The sequence below is a fragment of the Trachypithecus francoisi genome, unplaced genomic scaffold, assembly GCF_009764315.1.
Source record: "Trachypithecus francoisi isolate TF-2019V2 unplaced genomic scaffold, Tfra_2.0 Lachesis_group13, whole genome shotgun sequence".
In the NCBI taxonomy this organism is placed as follows: domain Eukaryota; kingdom Metazoa; phylum Chordata; class Mammalia; order Primates; family Cercopithecidae; genus Trachypithecus; species Trachypithecus francoisi.
The window spans coordinates 33,590,439-33,606,378 of NW_022681458.1; the positions used below are offsets into that span (position 1 = coordinate 33,590,439).

At 37.0% G+C, this 15,940-nt stretch overlaps 1 protein-coding gene across 10 annotated transcripts in view; it reads right to left on the bottom strand.

Moving 5' to 3' along the window:
• The window catches only part of CREB1 (cAMP responsive element binding protein 1), a 75,836-nt gene that overhangs the window by 37,656 nt on the left and 22,240 nt on the right, over nucleotides 1–15,940 (bottom strand). For 5 of the 10 annotated variants that reach the window (XR_004441604.1, XR_004441603.1, XR_004441600.1 and 2 more), the window contains exons 2-4: nucleotides 11,147–11,268; nucleotides 6,483–6,629; nucleotides 5,702–5,743 (exon numbers count right to left, since the gene is read on the bottom strand). Coding sequence is in view for 4 of the 10 variants with exons in the window: in XM_033230507.1 (XP_033086398.1) it covers nucleotides 5,702–5,743; nucleotides 6,483–6,629; nucleotides 11,147–11,260 (303 nt within the window). In the remaining 6 variants the exon portion in view is untranslated. The remainder of the gene's footprint in view (nucleotides 1–5,701; nucleotides 5,744–6,482; nucleotides 6,630–11,146; nucleotides 11,269–15,940) is intronic. The other 5 variants (XR_004441605.1, XR_004441602.1, XR_004441601.1 and 2 more) reach the window with 1 other exon arrangement.

Consider the following 15,940-nt stretch of genomic DNA (forward strand, 5'->3'; position numbering starts at 1 on the left):
CAAACCAGGTTTGTCAGAAGCAGCAACCAGTGGCATTTTCACACCTTTTCTAGACTAGAAGAGTTCACTTACCTAAGTTGCTTGATTGTCAAATTTACACTGCCCACGTTTCTCTAATCAGCAGAAACCTTATGCTCTTTCCTGAACTAGGGGCACATTATGCTGTCAGATTAAGAATTATACTTAACCAAGACAAAAGGGTCGATGCAGGTTAGCTCCATGTCAAAACATATGGCAATGGCAGTAAGGAAACATATTCAGAGGTTCTTGAGAAATTCCAAGCGTGGTCTATGTGTGGTCTGAGCCTAACGGTTCTCCCAAGTGGGCATTCATTTTGACAGGGCTTTGTGATATGCATGCTCATTTAAAAATGAAATCAGGTAAATCTAGTAACTTGTAGTAAAGCATACTTATAATGAAGTAATTTGCCCCATTAAAGCACTTTAAAGTCTACGTACAGTCTGAAAGACCTAAAAATCAACAGGCAACATATAATGAATTCACAAATGACAGATAAAAAGATTGGTAATGCTGAATTTAGTCTGTGATTCTCAGCAGAGTAATAATCCTGTAATTACTGCCAAAGGAGCACACAGAAAAGTTTCACGTTAATCAGTAGCTGCTGTAACTAGCCCACAGAAAAGTCTCTGCACAAACTTTCTCATATATAGAAGATCCGGAACTATGAAAAGTCCCGAGCGAAGGATCAGAAACTCAAGGAATAACAAGACTGAACTCAAAGTGGATAGTACTGTGACAAGTGTTGTTTCCCTTCATTAATACTCCGATCAAAATTCACTTAGTTCCTCTGTGGCTCTTTCTGTGTCCACTGCTTGACTCTCATATGGCCCATCCTTACACCCTTCTCTTAAGGACATATAGTGATTAAGGAACATCCCCTGCCCCCTTCCAAGTTGGAACTCATTAAAACAACAACATCAAAACATGCCATATAAACTACCCACAGGATAGTTTTGAAATGAAACAAATTAATATTGTTTTTAAATCTGTGTCTTTTGATTTTGTTTGTCTAACTCTGGATCTATGGCCCTTAATGGAAAAAAAAAAAACAAAGGCTGCCTTTCTCTGACCTGTAAGATTTTGTCAATTCACACAGAAGGAATTAACTTATCACTATTTAGTGCTTGTAACTCTGTAAATGTAAAGAGAATTCAGACCACTGAAATGAACACAATACTTCCTCTTTGGGAATACCATCCGAAGAGAACTTAGCCATGAAGCCAATTCCTATGGAGTCCCTAATCTATCACTTAATCAATAATAAAAATACTGCTACAGGATATACCAACCCAAGAATGAAGTCTAATGTAAACTATGGACTCTGGGTCATTATGATGTGTTAATGTAGGGTCATCAAATTATAACACAAATGTACCGGTCTGGGGGGGGCGGATGTTAAGAATAGGGGAAGCTATCCACGGAGTTGGGGAGGGTGTACATAGGTAATCTCTGTAGCCTCCTCTAAATTTTGCTGTGAACCTAAAACTGCTGTTAAAAAAAAAAAAATCATACTGGACCCACATAACTGAGATCAATAAAACTCATGTCAAAAATCTATTTTACAAATAACAGAATAAAAACATACATATGAAAAATTATATCCCAATTATAAACATCACATATTATCATCACCTTCCAATGATGGAACCCTTTCCTTTTGCTCTAATCTCCTATCACTTATTAACTTGTTTCTGAATTTTTTAAATAGGTCTTTAATTCTGGCTACTTGTAAGTCAAGAAATTTTCAAAAAGCTAAACTACCACTTGTAGATATAAAGTTTTAGGTCTGTATTTCTCAACTTTGGATTATTTAAACCCATACTACCTGTTTATATTGGAAAGGTGGAAGACTCTGTTTTGATTATTTGAAATCTTAAAATAAACTATAAAGTAACTAGAACCAATCAAAACAATGGTAATATTCGATGTTTACTAAAACTATACATGGTCCTCTGGAAGCTTAAGTACTCTCCCTTGGTAGAGCTGACACTCATGGTTTGGATATAGTTTTTTTTTTTTAATTTAAGATTTTTTTTTTAAGAGACAGGATCTCACTCACTCATCCAGGCTGGAGTATAGTGGTATGATCACAGCTCACTGCAGCCTCAAACTTATGGGCTCAGGAGATCCTCTGGACTCGACCTCCTGAGTAGCCGGGATAGCAGGCATGCACTACCACTCCCAGCTAATTTTTACTTTTTTTGTAGAGACAGGTTCTTGCTATGTTGCCCAGGCTGGTCTTGAACCCCTGGCTTCAAACAATCCTCCTGCCTGGGCTGGGATTATAGGCCTCTGCGCCTGGCCTTAGATACAATGTTTTACTCATTGGATCAAGCAGCTTACTGAAAGTCTAGATCAATGATCTTCAAACTCTTTTGATCTGCATGTATCTCTTATAAATAAGAAAAATTTTACATAGGCATACATTTTTCTTATTTCTAAATTTTAAGTATTTGTATTATAAAACGAGTTCTTAAAGAGACAGGATAAGCACAAATATTAAAAATTTATATATTTCTTAAAGATAAATAATGTAGTTTTTCAGGATAGTGAGAATGACATGATTTAATATGCTTCATTAAAAAATCATTTAACACTTTTTTTTTTTTTTTTTTTTTTTAAGAGACGGAGTCTCGCTCTGTCACCCGGGCTGGAGTGCAGTGGCCGGATCTCAGCTCACTGCAAGCTCCGCCTCCCGGGTTCACGCCATTCTCCTGCCTCAGCCTCCCAAGTAGCTGGGACTACAGGCGGCCGCCACCTCGCCCGGCTAGTTTTTTGTATTTTTTAGTAGAGACGGGGTTTCACCATGTTAGCCAGGATGGTCTTGATCTCCTGACCTCGTGATCCGCCTGTCTCAGCCTCCCAAAGTGCTGGGATTACAGGCTTGAGCCACCGCGCCCGGCTTTTTTTTTTTTTTTTTTTTTTTTAAGACAGAGTCGCACTCTGTCACTCAGGCTGGAGTACAGCAGCATGATCTTGGTTCACTGCAACCTCCGTCTCCTGGGTTCAAGCGATTCTTATGCCTCAGCCTCCCGAGTAGCTGGGATTATAGGCACCTACCACCATGCCTGGCTAATTTTTCCATTTTTAGTAGAGATGGTGTTTTGCCATGTTGGCCAGGCTGGTCTCAAACTCTTGAGCTCAAGTGATGCGACTGCCTCAGTCTCCCAAAGTGCTGGGATTACAGGCATGAGCCACGGAGTCTGACCTCATTTAACACTTTATAACAGTCATTTAGAAATCAGATTCTAAGCTTGGGTTTTCTGAAACGTGATTTAACAACTGCTGGCATTGAAAAAGAAAACTCATGTAGATAACAAAACTAGGTGCGTTTGAGGTGTGCTTACTAAATAATCATTTTCATCTACCAATTATGCAAGCTTTCAATGAGATTTATCTAGTTTATTATTTTCATCTCCCTGGCTCTAAGTCAGTTTATTGCATGTTAATAGGAAGGGGTTACAATTTTGTATTTTTAACAAATAAGTTCGATACCTGCTGAAACTCTGGAAGACTTCTAAACAATTTAGAAAGTTCTATTTCTAGGGTTTTCAAGTATTTAGATTTGAAATTTTAACACTTATGTTGTAACCTGCATCTCCAATCACTTCCCTCCTTGCTTACTCTATTCCAGCCATACCTTTCTGTTATTCCTTGATATCCCAAGTATACCCTCACTTCTAAACCTTTGGACCTGCATGCCTTAGCCTCCTTCACTGCCTTCTGGTTTGTGCTGTGCTCCCTGAGCACATTACATAAAGTAGAACACCCTTCCCTCCACATCATTCTCCATTCCTTTCCCCTGGCTTTATTCATTTCTCTCATACTTCTCACCTGACACACTTTATTTTTTCATAGTCTGTCTCTTTTCATTAAAATATGATCTTCATATTATTTGCTCATTGCTATCTTTTATAGCAAATAGAACAGTGACTGGCACATAGCATGTCACCAATAGACATTTGTTTTATGAATGAATGATAATTTAAAGCAATAATCTATTCTCACATCAAGAGAAATATACCTCGTATATTTTGGAAACTTTATTCTAGAATATTAATGAGATCTCCCATCTACAAGATCCTCTCCTTGTTTGATCATCTCTTCTGATAGAAACTATTTCCTAGTTGTTAACACTAATCACCATTAACTGGCTAAGATAACTATTAAAATAGATACTCCATAGTTTAGGCCTTTTAAAGAAAAAAATATTATATTTGTATCTCTGTTTGTAGAATCCAGGGTTCAAAAAGTCCAACTTTTATTTTATAAATACATACTCTTAAATTAGAAGTACAGCTCACCTTAATGGACCTTAATGGAAAAATGTGTTCCTTAAAGATAAATACAAGCAAATAAAAAAAAAGAGTATTTCTATAGTTAATGGCCATAAAATCTCCATGTCCAAATTATGTTGCCCCAGAATAAATATTAAAATCAAGAATACAATCAACAATAACACCTATTACAATCAAAAATAGTAATCTTAGCAAATGTTGTGGCTATAACTTAATTTTTGTGTTCTTTATAGAAAGATCTTCTGTAAGTGAAAAAGAGAAAGGTAGATGTGCCCAAGGTCATTTGACTTTTTAATGTCCAAACTGGTTCTGGAATCTAGGTCTCCTCACTAGCAAATCAAGTTTTTTCACTATTATCAAGAGGAGAATATGGCTAGGGTATTAGTAATGGCACAGTATGGACAATGGTAAGGTAGGATTCAATGGAATAAAAACTAAGGCAAAGGACTATTGCTCAGTCATTGTGATTTCACAGAAATATCAAGTTCTTAGATCTTTACATGCACAACACTATCTTTTACTTGTTAACAAATGTCATTCCCAGTGTCTTATGGAAATTCATACAACTGATGATTTCACACAAAAACATTACTTCTCCTCCCCCACACTCCCACTTAAGTGTCAAAGCGAACCAAAAGCACAAAGACAGAATGAAGCAGAGGTGGGTAATAGCAGTTCAATGACTCAATAGTATAAAATGGCTGACAAATTATACTGAGGACATTAATATAATAGAACGCTTCCAGGACAAAGACAGCACTTCTCCCCTCTACAAATATTAATCAGTTCTGGTTACCATATGTAAAGAAAATATAAAAGCTCTCACCCAGAAGAAAACAACCAGGATGGTGAAGAGGAAACAAAGTTATACCATCTAATAAATGGCTAAAGAAAAATAGCTTTAGTCTGGAAATTTTCTTAAAAATAGGAAGGGTGCGGGGGATAGGGAAGAGGAAGCAGTCCAATAGAACAGGAATTAGACTTGCTAATCTAGTTTCCGAGAATAGAACCTGTGTTTACCTGGGATCACTAGGTGAAAGTTTTAGAAAGATATATTTTGGATCATCACAGGGAAGAATATTTTAGTAATCACTCCTAACTGTAAATAGGTTACCTCAGGAGATTGAGCTTCCTTTCTCTGAAAGTGTTCAAGTAAATGCTGGACTACCATTAGGAAGAGGGGAGAAATGTTAAACAGAATTAAGCAACAGACTAAGGGCTGGCAAGGTAACAAGTACGGCCTAGACCCAGAAGATCGCTGAGGGTTTTGTTCAAGTGCTGAAATTCCATGTTTATAGAGGAAAAGGACAAAGACATAAAGAATAATTTCTCACCTTCCTTTCTAATAATAGTTCTCTCCAAATCTAGGACCTAGGACTCACCTGTGTTCCGGAGAAAAGTCTTTTTAAGTCCTTACAGGAAGACTGTGAAGCAAAAAATATGAAATGGGAGGCTGGGGTTATGGCCTACTTGAATGAACGTTCAAGTCTTTTTTTTCAATAAGCTCAATTGCAATGATCTATACTGCTCTCAGTTCCCTACAGTTAAACAGAGTAGTCACCTTCAAAGGTCTACAGTGCCTTTATTACCTGTGGATCAAACCCAAAGGAAAGATCTCTCCGAATAAGATAACATGCATAGTATAATCCCTGACCCTCAAGATGTACCCTCTGAATATATTATTTAAAAGTTATACACTGTAACTGAAAACCCTAAGCACAGTTGATTTTACAAATGCTTTATGTAATTTCTAAGTTCAAATAATATCTTAGGTAAGGGTATTAATTTTTGATCAAGGGTTTATTTTTCTCCAATTGTAGATTTAGAAAATTCATTACTATTTTTGCATCTCAATTTTTCTTAGCTGAGGTACCTCAGTCCTACAGTTTCTCTCAAACATTTCCACTTTATCTCATGTACTTCATTATTTTCCCCAATTATTTTTCTTCTGCAGCTTAAGAAATTCGTCATTTTCTTTTGTTTGTTCTTCTGTATATATGTTCCTATACATAAGGTGACTATATAGATGCAGCATATTCCTATACTGTGAATAAAATAAACTCTGAACTAGATGTGTCCTTATTTTCATAACTAGTGAAAGGAGAGAGATATGGCTATAAACAATAGTTATTAAAATAGATGCAGAACTTTTTATACACATACCTGAACTGTTTGGACTTGTGGAGACTGAATAACTGATGGCTGGGCCGCCTGAATGACTCCATGGACTTGAACTGTCTGCCCATTGGGCAGCTGTACTAGAGTTACAGTTGGAGCAGATGATGTTGCATGAGCTGCTGGCATAGATACCTATGGTGTTGAACACAGAAAAGAATTATCATCCCAGATACTCTTTGGCAGTACTCATGTTCAATATGAAATAACATTTTAGAAGCAAAAACGTGACCTTTTTGCTAGATATGTATTTCCCCGATATGAAAGTAATGACTAAATTTAATATTCTTTAACAAAAAAACACTATAAAAAACACCAAAAACTATACCCCTACCCTTTTCAGCTGTTCCCAAGTGACAAAAAAAAAAAAGCTATTTCAATGTTATACCAAATATATAATACAGACTCTCAGAACATGAGATATCACTTTATTTGTATAGCACTTTACATTTTCCCACCTGCTTTCATTTCCAATTTCTGATTTCGCTATTTGAAGAAAATGAAGACTGGGTGATAAGGATCTCCATTTTAAAAGCAAAAATAACTGCTCAACGAGATTAAGTGTTCACCCAAGGTCAACAGATACACTATCCTTGAAGAAACATAAAATTCTTCAGAATATGTTAAATAAGTCACATTCTAAAATCTAACTGCTCTCATGCATGAGCAAACCTGACCTACTAAGTCTAGAATTAACATAGTTTTAATGACTCAATAACCAGGTTAAAAGGGTCCTTAAATCATACATGTCTATCAGATGTTATTTATTGCTCCCATGCTTGAACGCATTCAAGGATAGGAATTTTATTTGCTAATTCAGGAAACAGTTACTGGGGACCTATGTTCCAGGACTAATGTTAGAACTGAAACTACAGAAGTGAGAAAGAGAGGGGTTTCTGACCTCAAATAAATTATTGGGGGTATGTATGTGAAGGAATAGGGAAAAGAGACACAAGTAAATACAACTCAGTTTAGTAATGAGGTTTGCTAAAAGAAAAATGGACACACTGGGGAGAATTACTCTACCCAACCTAAGAGAAGGGGAGGCTACCAGGGAAGAATGTGAATTTAAAACAAAAGAAAAAAGTTAGACTTGTTACTATTGCTTACAGGGAAGAGTCAGAGAATTTCAAGCAGAGTGGAGCAGTGGCAAAAGCAAAGAGAAACAGCATACATGGCAGAGTGGGATAACCAGCAGCTCAGCACCAATGCAGCACGTAAGTGTGTTACTGTATGATATATGAAGTAGGGAGAGAGAAAACAACGGAGGCAGGTGGGCCTGGAAGTGCTAGTCATAAAAAGCCTGTATTATTTCACATCAAAGAAATTGCTTTCTATCCTGAGGGTACTGCAGAATCCACCAAAGGGCTTTTGAACTCCTGAATACCATGGTGATGCTTGCTTTTAGATAGATCACTTTAGGCCAGGCGAGGTGGCTCATGCCTGTAATCCCAGCACTTTGGGAGGCTGAGGCGGGTGGATCACCTGAGGTCTGGAGTTCTGAGACCAGCCTGACTAACATGGTGAAACCCCATCTCTACTAAAAATACAAAAAATTAGCCGGGCATGGTGGCAGGCGCCTATAATCCCAGCAACTTGGGAGGCTGAAGCAGGAGAACTGCTTAAACCCGGGGGGCAGAGGTTGCAGTGAGCCGAGAGCGCGCCATTGAACTCCAGACTGGGCAACAAGAGCAAAACTCCATCTCAAAAAAAAAAAAAAAAAAAAAAAAAAAAAAAAAAAAATCACTTTAGTGGCAGTGTGAAAGATACATATTTTGGGGGGAAAACTGGTAGTGGGGAGACCAACGAAGAAAGCCCATGCAGTAGTTAAGAAAAGATGATGAAGGCCAAAAGTAGGGCAGTTAGTAGTAGCAGAGATGGGAATGAGGGAAGTGATTTTATGAAAATTTGGAAGCAGTCCAGAAACGGCTTTATGAATGGTTAAAAGAGGTGACAGAGGAACTGTAGATGACCCACATTTCATGTCTGAAAGAGAATTGGTAGACTATGTCCTTAATTGAAAAAGAGAATGCAAGAAGTAAGGACAGGCTTTTGGGTGACTGGGGTTGTAATAGATGATGATGAAGCTAATCTGACATCTGAATTTGTAGAGATGGATGTTTATTTTAGCAGGCAGTGAAATATTTGACTGTGAAGCCTGGGGGAAAGACCCTATAAAGACAGAGTCTTTGGCATATAGGTTAAAACCAGGAGCTTCCATCTCTGGATAGTAATAAAGTCCTTCCTTATTAATCACTTTCTCTCTGGCCACTGTAAGTCTTGCTTAGTCTTATTTAGTTCTCAAAATGTGGTCCATGGAATAGCTTCATTAGAATCACACAGGATACTCTGTAAAGTCAAATCTAACAGGAACCCAATCATACTTCCCCTGACACTGAAGTTTGAGAATCATAACCTTACTCGGAGTATCTCATCTCAATTACATATAAATGCTCTTCTAATATTTGAAGCAATTACTATGTTCTCTTTCCTGAGTCTTCTCTAGGGAAAATATACCTAGCTAACTCAATGAATAATTCCTTTTCTACACTAATAATTTTATATAATGGCTCCTCTCATTACAAATTTATAAAATACAGACATAAAAAATAAGAACCCTTTATATTCCTATCACCCCATAGCTAATCACTTTTAATATTTTTGCTGTAGATCTTCCAGATGTTAAGGCACATGTACATTCAATTGACTGATTGAGACGGAGTCTTGCTCTGTCACCCAGGCTGGAGTGCAGTGGTGCGGTCTTGGCTCACGGCAAGCTCTGTGTCCTGGGTTCACGCCATTCTCCTGCCTCAGCCTCCTGAGTAGCTAGGATTACAGGAGCCCACCACCACACCCGGCTAATTTTTTGTATTTTAAGTAGAGACGGGTTTTCACCATGTTAGCCAGGATGGTCTTGATCTCCTGACCTCATGTCCTGCCCACCTCGGCCTCCCGAAGTGCTGGGATTACAGGCGTGAGCCACCAACCCCAGCCCGTACATTCAATTTTTATAACATGCTATCTTTACTCAGCCAACCCTTCTTTCTCATAAAACCATTGGAAAACATGCTTTACCCTATCAAAAACACAAATTGTGAGAAAATGGAAGTAGAGCGAAAGGAATTCCCAGGATGACACAACACAGCTGACTCTGGGGATAACCAGAGTGGACAAAATCGTGTGACTCCAGAGATAGATATGTTGAGGGTTATCATCATAAAGATGCCTACTGGCATTACATGTTCTTCTTTTTTTTTTTTGTTGAGAGGGAGTCTTGTTCTGTCACCCCGACTGGAATGCAGTGGCGCAATATCGGTTCACTGCAACCTCTGCCTCCCGGGCTTAAGCAATGCTCCCGCCTCAGCCTTCCAAGGTAGCTGGATTTACAGGTGTGTGCTACCACACCTGGTTTTTTGTATTTTTAGTAGAGATGGGGTTTCACCATGTTGGCCAGGCTGGTCTTGAACTCCTGACCTCAAGTGATCTGCCCGCCTCAGCCTCCTAAAGTCCTGATTTTACAGGCGTGAGCCACGGTGCCCGGCCTAGCATTGTGTCTTCTTCTTTCTAGAGGGCAAAATGCACAGATGAGCCCAGATTCTTGTGTTGCCCTTGTATTGATGCAAGTCCTGGCTCTCTCCCCTTAAGTCCTGCAGCCTGCCTCGTAAGAGTACATTAAATGTATCTAGCTTTGTCTTATTCCTGAAGGCTGGAGGTAAACTCTGGTGGTCTTACGAGAAAACACAGAACAGCTCACTCCTTCTGACTATATTCTTGCTGGAAATCCAGTATCTGGCTCACACTATCTCAGCCAGACACCAAGTGTGGTGAGCCCTCTATTTCCCATTATTCATTCTTGCTAGGTGACTTCTCTAGGAACTTTTAAACTCTTGGAGAAACTGAAGCTACATATATCAGAGTTTCTGTTAGGATTATATTCTCCTGGGAATCTTCATCTGAAAGAGGCGGTATCACACTATTACCTAGCAGGTCTGTATTTGCTATTTGTTTTTTAAGTTAACCACCTTTCTCATTCCTATCTATGTAAACAGCTGTTAATAAAATATCTGAGGAAAATACATGCAAACAAACACATAAGAATGAGAGAAAATATTCTTAAAGACAAGATGTTTAAGACAAAGATGAAATGAAAGAATCAGGAATTATATTTAAAATATATAGGAAACAAGAAAACTACTATCATCCTTAAAATTTCCTTACATGTCAATTTATTTGCTTATCCTAATTTTTAGTTTAGGTATATAAACTTAGGCTTTCATATTATCTGCATCCACACTGCTGAAAAATAAATCTGTGTCATACAAAAAAAAAAAAAAAGAGCAGTTGTCATACATAGCCAAGGTTTTCTTTCCTTATCTGAGAGCACCAATTAATTTACTCATAAGTTTAAAATGTAATTATTTCTGGATCATTTCACTAAAAATACTGTATTATTGTTTAATAATACATTTTACTGTTGTTATTGAATTAATACCATCATTTCTAAACATACGCTAATACTAATAGAAATTTTGATATTGTAAGAATATCTCTTGCTCATTCTATGTATATCTATGTAATAACAACTAAATTCTCTTGGAAACGTATTCCTCTAGGAAGAGACACAAACTGGAATCGCTCCACGTATTTTATACCTGGGCTAATGTGGCAATCTGTGGCTGGGCTTGAACTGTCATTTGTTGGTTTTCAGCTTCTGTTACAGCTGCATCTCCACTCTGCTGGTTCTCGGCTCCAGATTCCATGGTCATTTAGTTACCTATAATAATATGGAAGAGTGTTACAAGCACCACAGAGCTTTGTGCTTTCATGACTTTAAAGGCAAATTTCAAGTTATAAATAGGTATATACGTGGTGGTTAGGTTACCAAGTGAACTCAGAAATCTAGTTAAAATATAATGTAGCTGAATTACTGTCAAACTTGTTCAAATATGCTGAGCTATAAAAGTTCTAGTCCTTTCAAAGAAGAAAAAAACATTTCTTCTCCCTTGGCTGTTTCTTCCCAATGGGATATTACCTTGTCTAGAAATAAAAGATTCTTCTCTTACATAAATCTCCCCTACTAACAAGGAGAGGTGCAGTGGTAGCAAAATTATAATTTTTCAAAACTATACTCATCAGGTACAGAGAGATGGCAGAGAGTGGAAGTAAGCTAATGATGACAGAGTCTATTAGATATTGGCTTCATAATACCTCCCATAAGGGTATTTCCCCCCATAAGAGGGAAGAAACAGGAATTGTAAGCTACTTCCAAAAGTGATTACTAGTGGTAGGACAAAATCAGTCCATTTCAAGCCCAAATTTTTTTTAGAGATGAGGTCTCACTCTGTTGCCTAGACTGGAGTGCAGTAGCGTGATCACAGTTCATCTGATCCTCCCACCTCAGCCTCTGGAGTAGCTGAGAATACACGTGCATGGCACCATACCAGATAATTTCAAAAGCCCAAGTTGTGGAATTTCAAGGTAGAAAGGTGGAATAAATGGCCACAGAGCCAAATCAGAGGTGCCAAACACAGAAAAAGTTAAGGCATTCTGATACCTTACCCCATGTATAGCATGCAACACTATACTGTACACATATACACAGAGAAATACCTCTTGTATTTTTTAATTGTAAAATTCTGCATAAGATAAACATTGATCTTACTTTTTGGGCTCTGCTTTGCTAAGCGCTTAGTGTATCTGTTGGGTAATCTAACACTGGATGGCAGCAAAAGTGGAGTGGAGAGCAATTCCTACCAGCAGTAGCTACTGTAAATCAAGGTTAGAGAAATCTCTGTTAACTGGGGAAGCAATCCTGTCTAAAGGATTCAGGAAAATAGGCAATGTTCCTAGGGCCTGTTATAATTCAGTGTCTCGCATATTATCTGTCAAAACAAATTTGTTAATACTGAGGGACTACTTTTAGTGATTCCACAAATAACACAAAAAGCCCACGACTTTTCCAGAATATATTTCATTTATTTTACAACTCTGAAATTGATCATCAAAACTGTCACTGATCCTTGTGATCATTACACTCCATCACAATGTATTACATACTAATACATTTTGCTGTCACTCATAAGGTTCTATAAAAAGAAAGTGTTTTACAAGTGACAGTTTAAAAAATGAAAATGAAAATATCTCTGTAGAAATGAATATAAATAGTTTGGAAATACCAAAATCCACAGATGACAAGGAAAAAGATCAATAGACTTGAATACATTATTTAAAATATTCATAAAGCCACCAAGACAAGTGCACTGACCATATAATCAATAGTAATATCCAGAGATGTAGTTCAACGGTATTTGCTGTAAAATTTTTTTAAGCCAAAAAAACCCACCTGAAAACAATTATCCATCATTAAGAGAACGATTACAAAATTGTAACAATGAAAAAAATTAATATATTGACACACTGTAAAATAGAGCTCCATTTAGATTTTTAAAAAAGTAAAACAAATTGTTGTAAAGGTTTATGCATGCAAAAGGTGTGCAAGATTAAACACTAAACTATAAGCAGTAGCTCTGAAGAGAGAAATAGAATTTTGTAGAACTGTACAGAATGACTTTCACCTTTAACTCCTGACATATTTCAGTATTTTCATATTGACTGAAGTTTCTTTCTTCCCATGAGCATGGATTCAGGATTACTTGTACAATTAAACTTTAATATCAGAAGACATGTATAATATTATAAAATAATAAATCAAAACTATAATTTTGATACAAAGTTTTTAAAATCTCAGATACTTTTTATATGAAATTACCATTTTTGTTTAAATTTTGCCTATTTACCCTATATTTCTAAATTATAAAAAATAACACAAAATTATCAAATAACTCTGGTTATCACTGGTGATTAACTTACTGAGTTATATTTTGCAATCTTTTTATTTAAAAATAAAAAACCTTATTTTTAAACTAAAAATAAGACAGACATCAAATGTAACAAACAACAACAACAAAAGTTTACCTGGGCTGGGACCGATGGCTCATGCCTATAATCCCAGCACACTGGGAGGCAGAGGCAGGTGGATCACCTGAGGTCAGCAGTTCGAGACCAGCCTGGTCAACATGGTGAAATCTCATCTCTACTAAAAGCATAAAAACTAGACGGGCATGGTAGTGGGTGCCTGTAATCTCAGCTACTCGGGAGGCTGAGGCAGGAGAATTGCTTGAACCCAGGAGACAGAGGCTGCAGTGAGTTGACATGGTGCCACTTCACTTCAGCCTCGGTGTCAGAGTGAGACTCCGTCTCAAAAAAAAAAAAATTTACCTGTAAGTTATCCATACTTTTCGTCTTGAAGAAAATGGCATATAAAAACAAAAAACTAACTTCAATAACAATAAAACAAATACTCTCAATGACAGTACTGAGTCAAGGTAGTAAGAGCAGACATTCACGGCCGGGTGTGGTGGCTCACGCCTGTAATCCCAGCACTTTGGGAGGCTGAGGTGGGTGGATCACCTGAGATCAGGAGTTCCAGACCAGCTTGGCCAACATGGTGAAACCCTGTCTCTACTAAAAATACAAAAAATTAGCCGGGTGTGGTGGCAGGTGCCTGTAATCCCGGATACTTGGGAGGCTGAGGCAGGAGAAATGCTTGAACCCGGGAGGCGGAGGTTGTAGTGAGCCGAGATCACACCACTGCACTGCAGCCTGGGTGACAGAGCAAGACTGTTTTACCAAAAAAAAAAAAAAAAAAAAAAAAGTAGACATTCACAATTTCTCCATTTTCTCCCTCTATAAACCATCATTTTATCTAGAATGAAGATAAATACAAATGTATCATAATACCACCTTTGTAGACAGGGTACACACAACCATTTTTGAAAGACTTTATTCCAAGCCACATTTTTAAAGCTATGCTGTCATCTGGTATGTGTAGTTTTACTCTACCATTTGATTAAACACAATCTAACGCACAGATTGATCATTTATTTCATTTTTATTTACAACACATTGAGACTACTTAATTTTTTTTGACATTTAAGGTACAGAACACCATTACAACTTTTTGTTTTGGAAAATAAAATATTACTGTATTACAATAAAGGAACAAAGCCATTAGTGAATACAAGTAAATTTTAGTTACAAAGACATACTCAAAATGCTTTTCATCCTCTTCCCTCCACAACTGGATAATATTTCTTTTTAAAACAAAGTGTGATATTTCCAGTGTATAGGAGCCCAATTTAAACAACTGGTGTTTTATTATCATTTCATTCAAGAAGCCTACCAATCCTTTTTAGGGTAGAGGATAGACTTCTTAATTTTTATAATTTTTATCTTAAGTAGATACCAACAACTTAGGCAACAGTACAAATATAATCGTTCATTAGAAAAAGTAGGTCTTTCCTTAAAGTGCTGGTGAGAATTATTTTGGACTCTGAAAGTTTTTTGCTGTTTTTGTTTATACCCTCAGGTATAGAGAGAAGAGATGGTATAGTATCATGTGTAGAACTTTTACTTTTCCTATTTACCCAGTACCAGTCTAGCTGGCAGTGCCATAATCCAGACACATATGTGGGTTCCCAAGTGGTATGAAGGAGATTCTTAATTCACTAAACAAATGCAAAAAATAAATAATAAAAGACTGAATAATGCTATAAAATAAGAAAGAGACCAGATACATATGAACTCAGAATGTTACATGAAACATCAGGCTTGGAACATTAGAAACAGAATGTATCGTAAAGTCATAAAGTCACTTAAAATATACTATTGGCTTGATAGTTTTGTAATTCTTGTTCTTTCAATGACTCTGTTTTTAAAATTTATTTGGCATTAAGGTTTAAGATTTGGGGTTTTTTTTTGATTTATATTAAAATTAACATAAGACTAATCCTTTAGAAACTTTGAGCTTATGTAACAAATTTTGAAATAGTGCTATGTTTAAAAGAAACAATTTTTTAACCGATTCACAGATATGTATCATTTTGCTATAATGGTCTCTGGAATTCTACCCCTTAATATAAAAAGTAAAGAGCCAAGTGATTCTGTAGTATAATTCACTCAATCTTGAGAAAAACAAAGAATGTTGTTCTAAGTAGGTGGGAAACACAGTCTAACATTTGACGACAAGCTGGATTTGTCACCAACTGGCATTGTCTCTAGTGGTTGTTAGACAAACTAAACTTTCTGTGTTTTAGTTTCTCATCTGTAAAAACAAGAGAGATGAATTAAAAAATTAAAAGATGTCTTCTTTTTTTTTCTTTGAGACGGAGTCTCGCTCTGTCGCCCAGGCTGGAGTGCAGTGGCACAACCTCGGCTCACTGCAAGCTCCACCTCCCGGGTTCATGCCATTCTCCTGCTCAGCCTCCCAAGTAGCTGGGACTACAGGCGCCCGCCACCAGGCCTGGCTAATTTAACATTTATGGTAAAGGAAGTGTTTCCTTTTATTATATACTAATACATATAGCAAAGAATGACACATTGAGTAA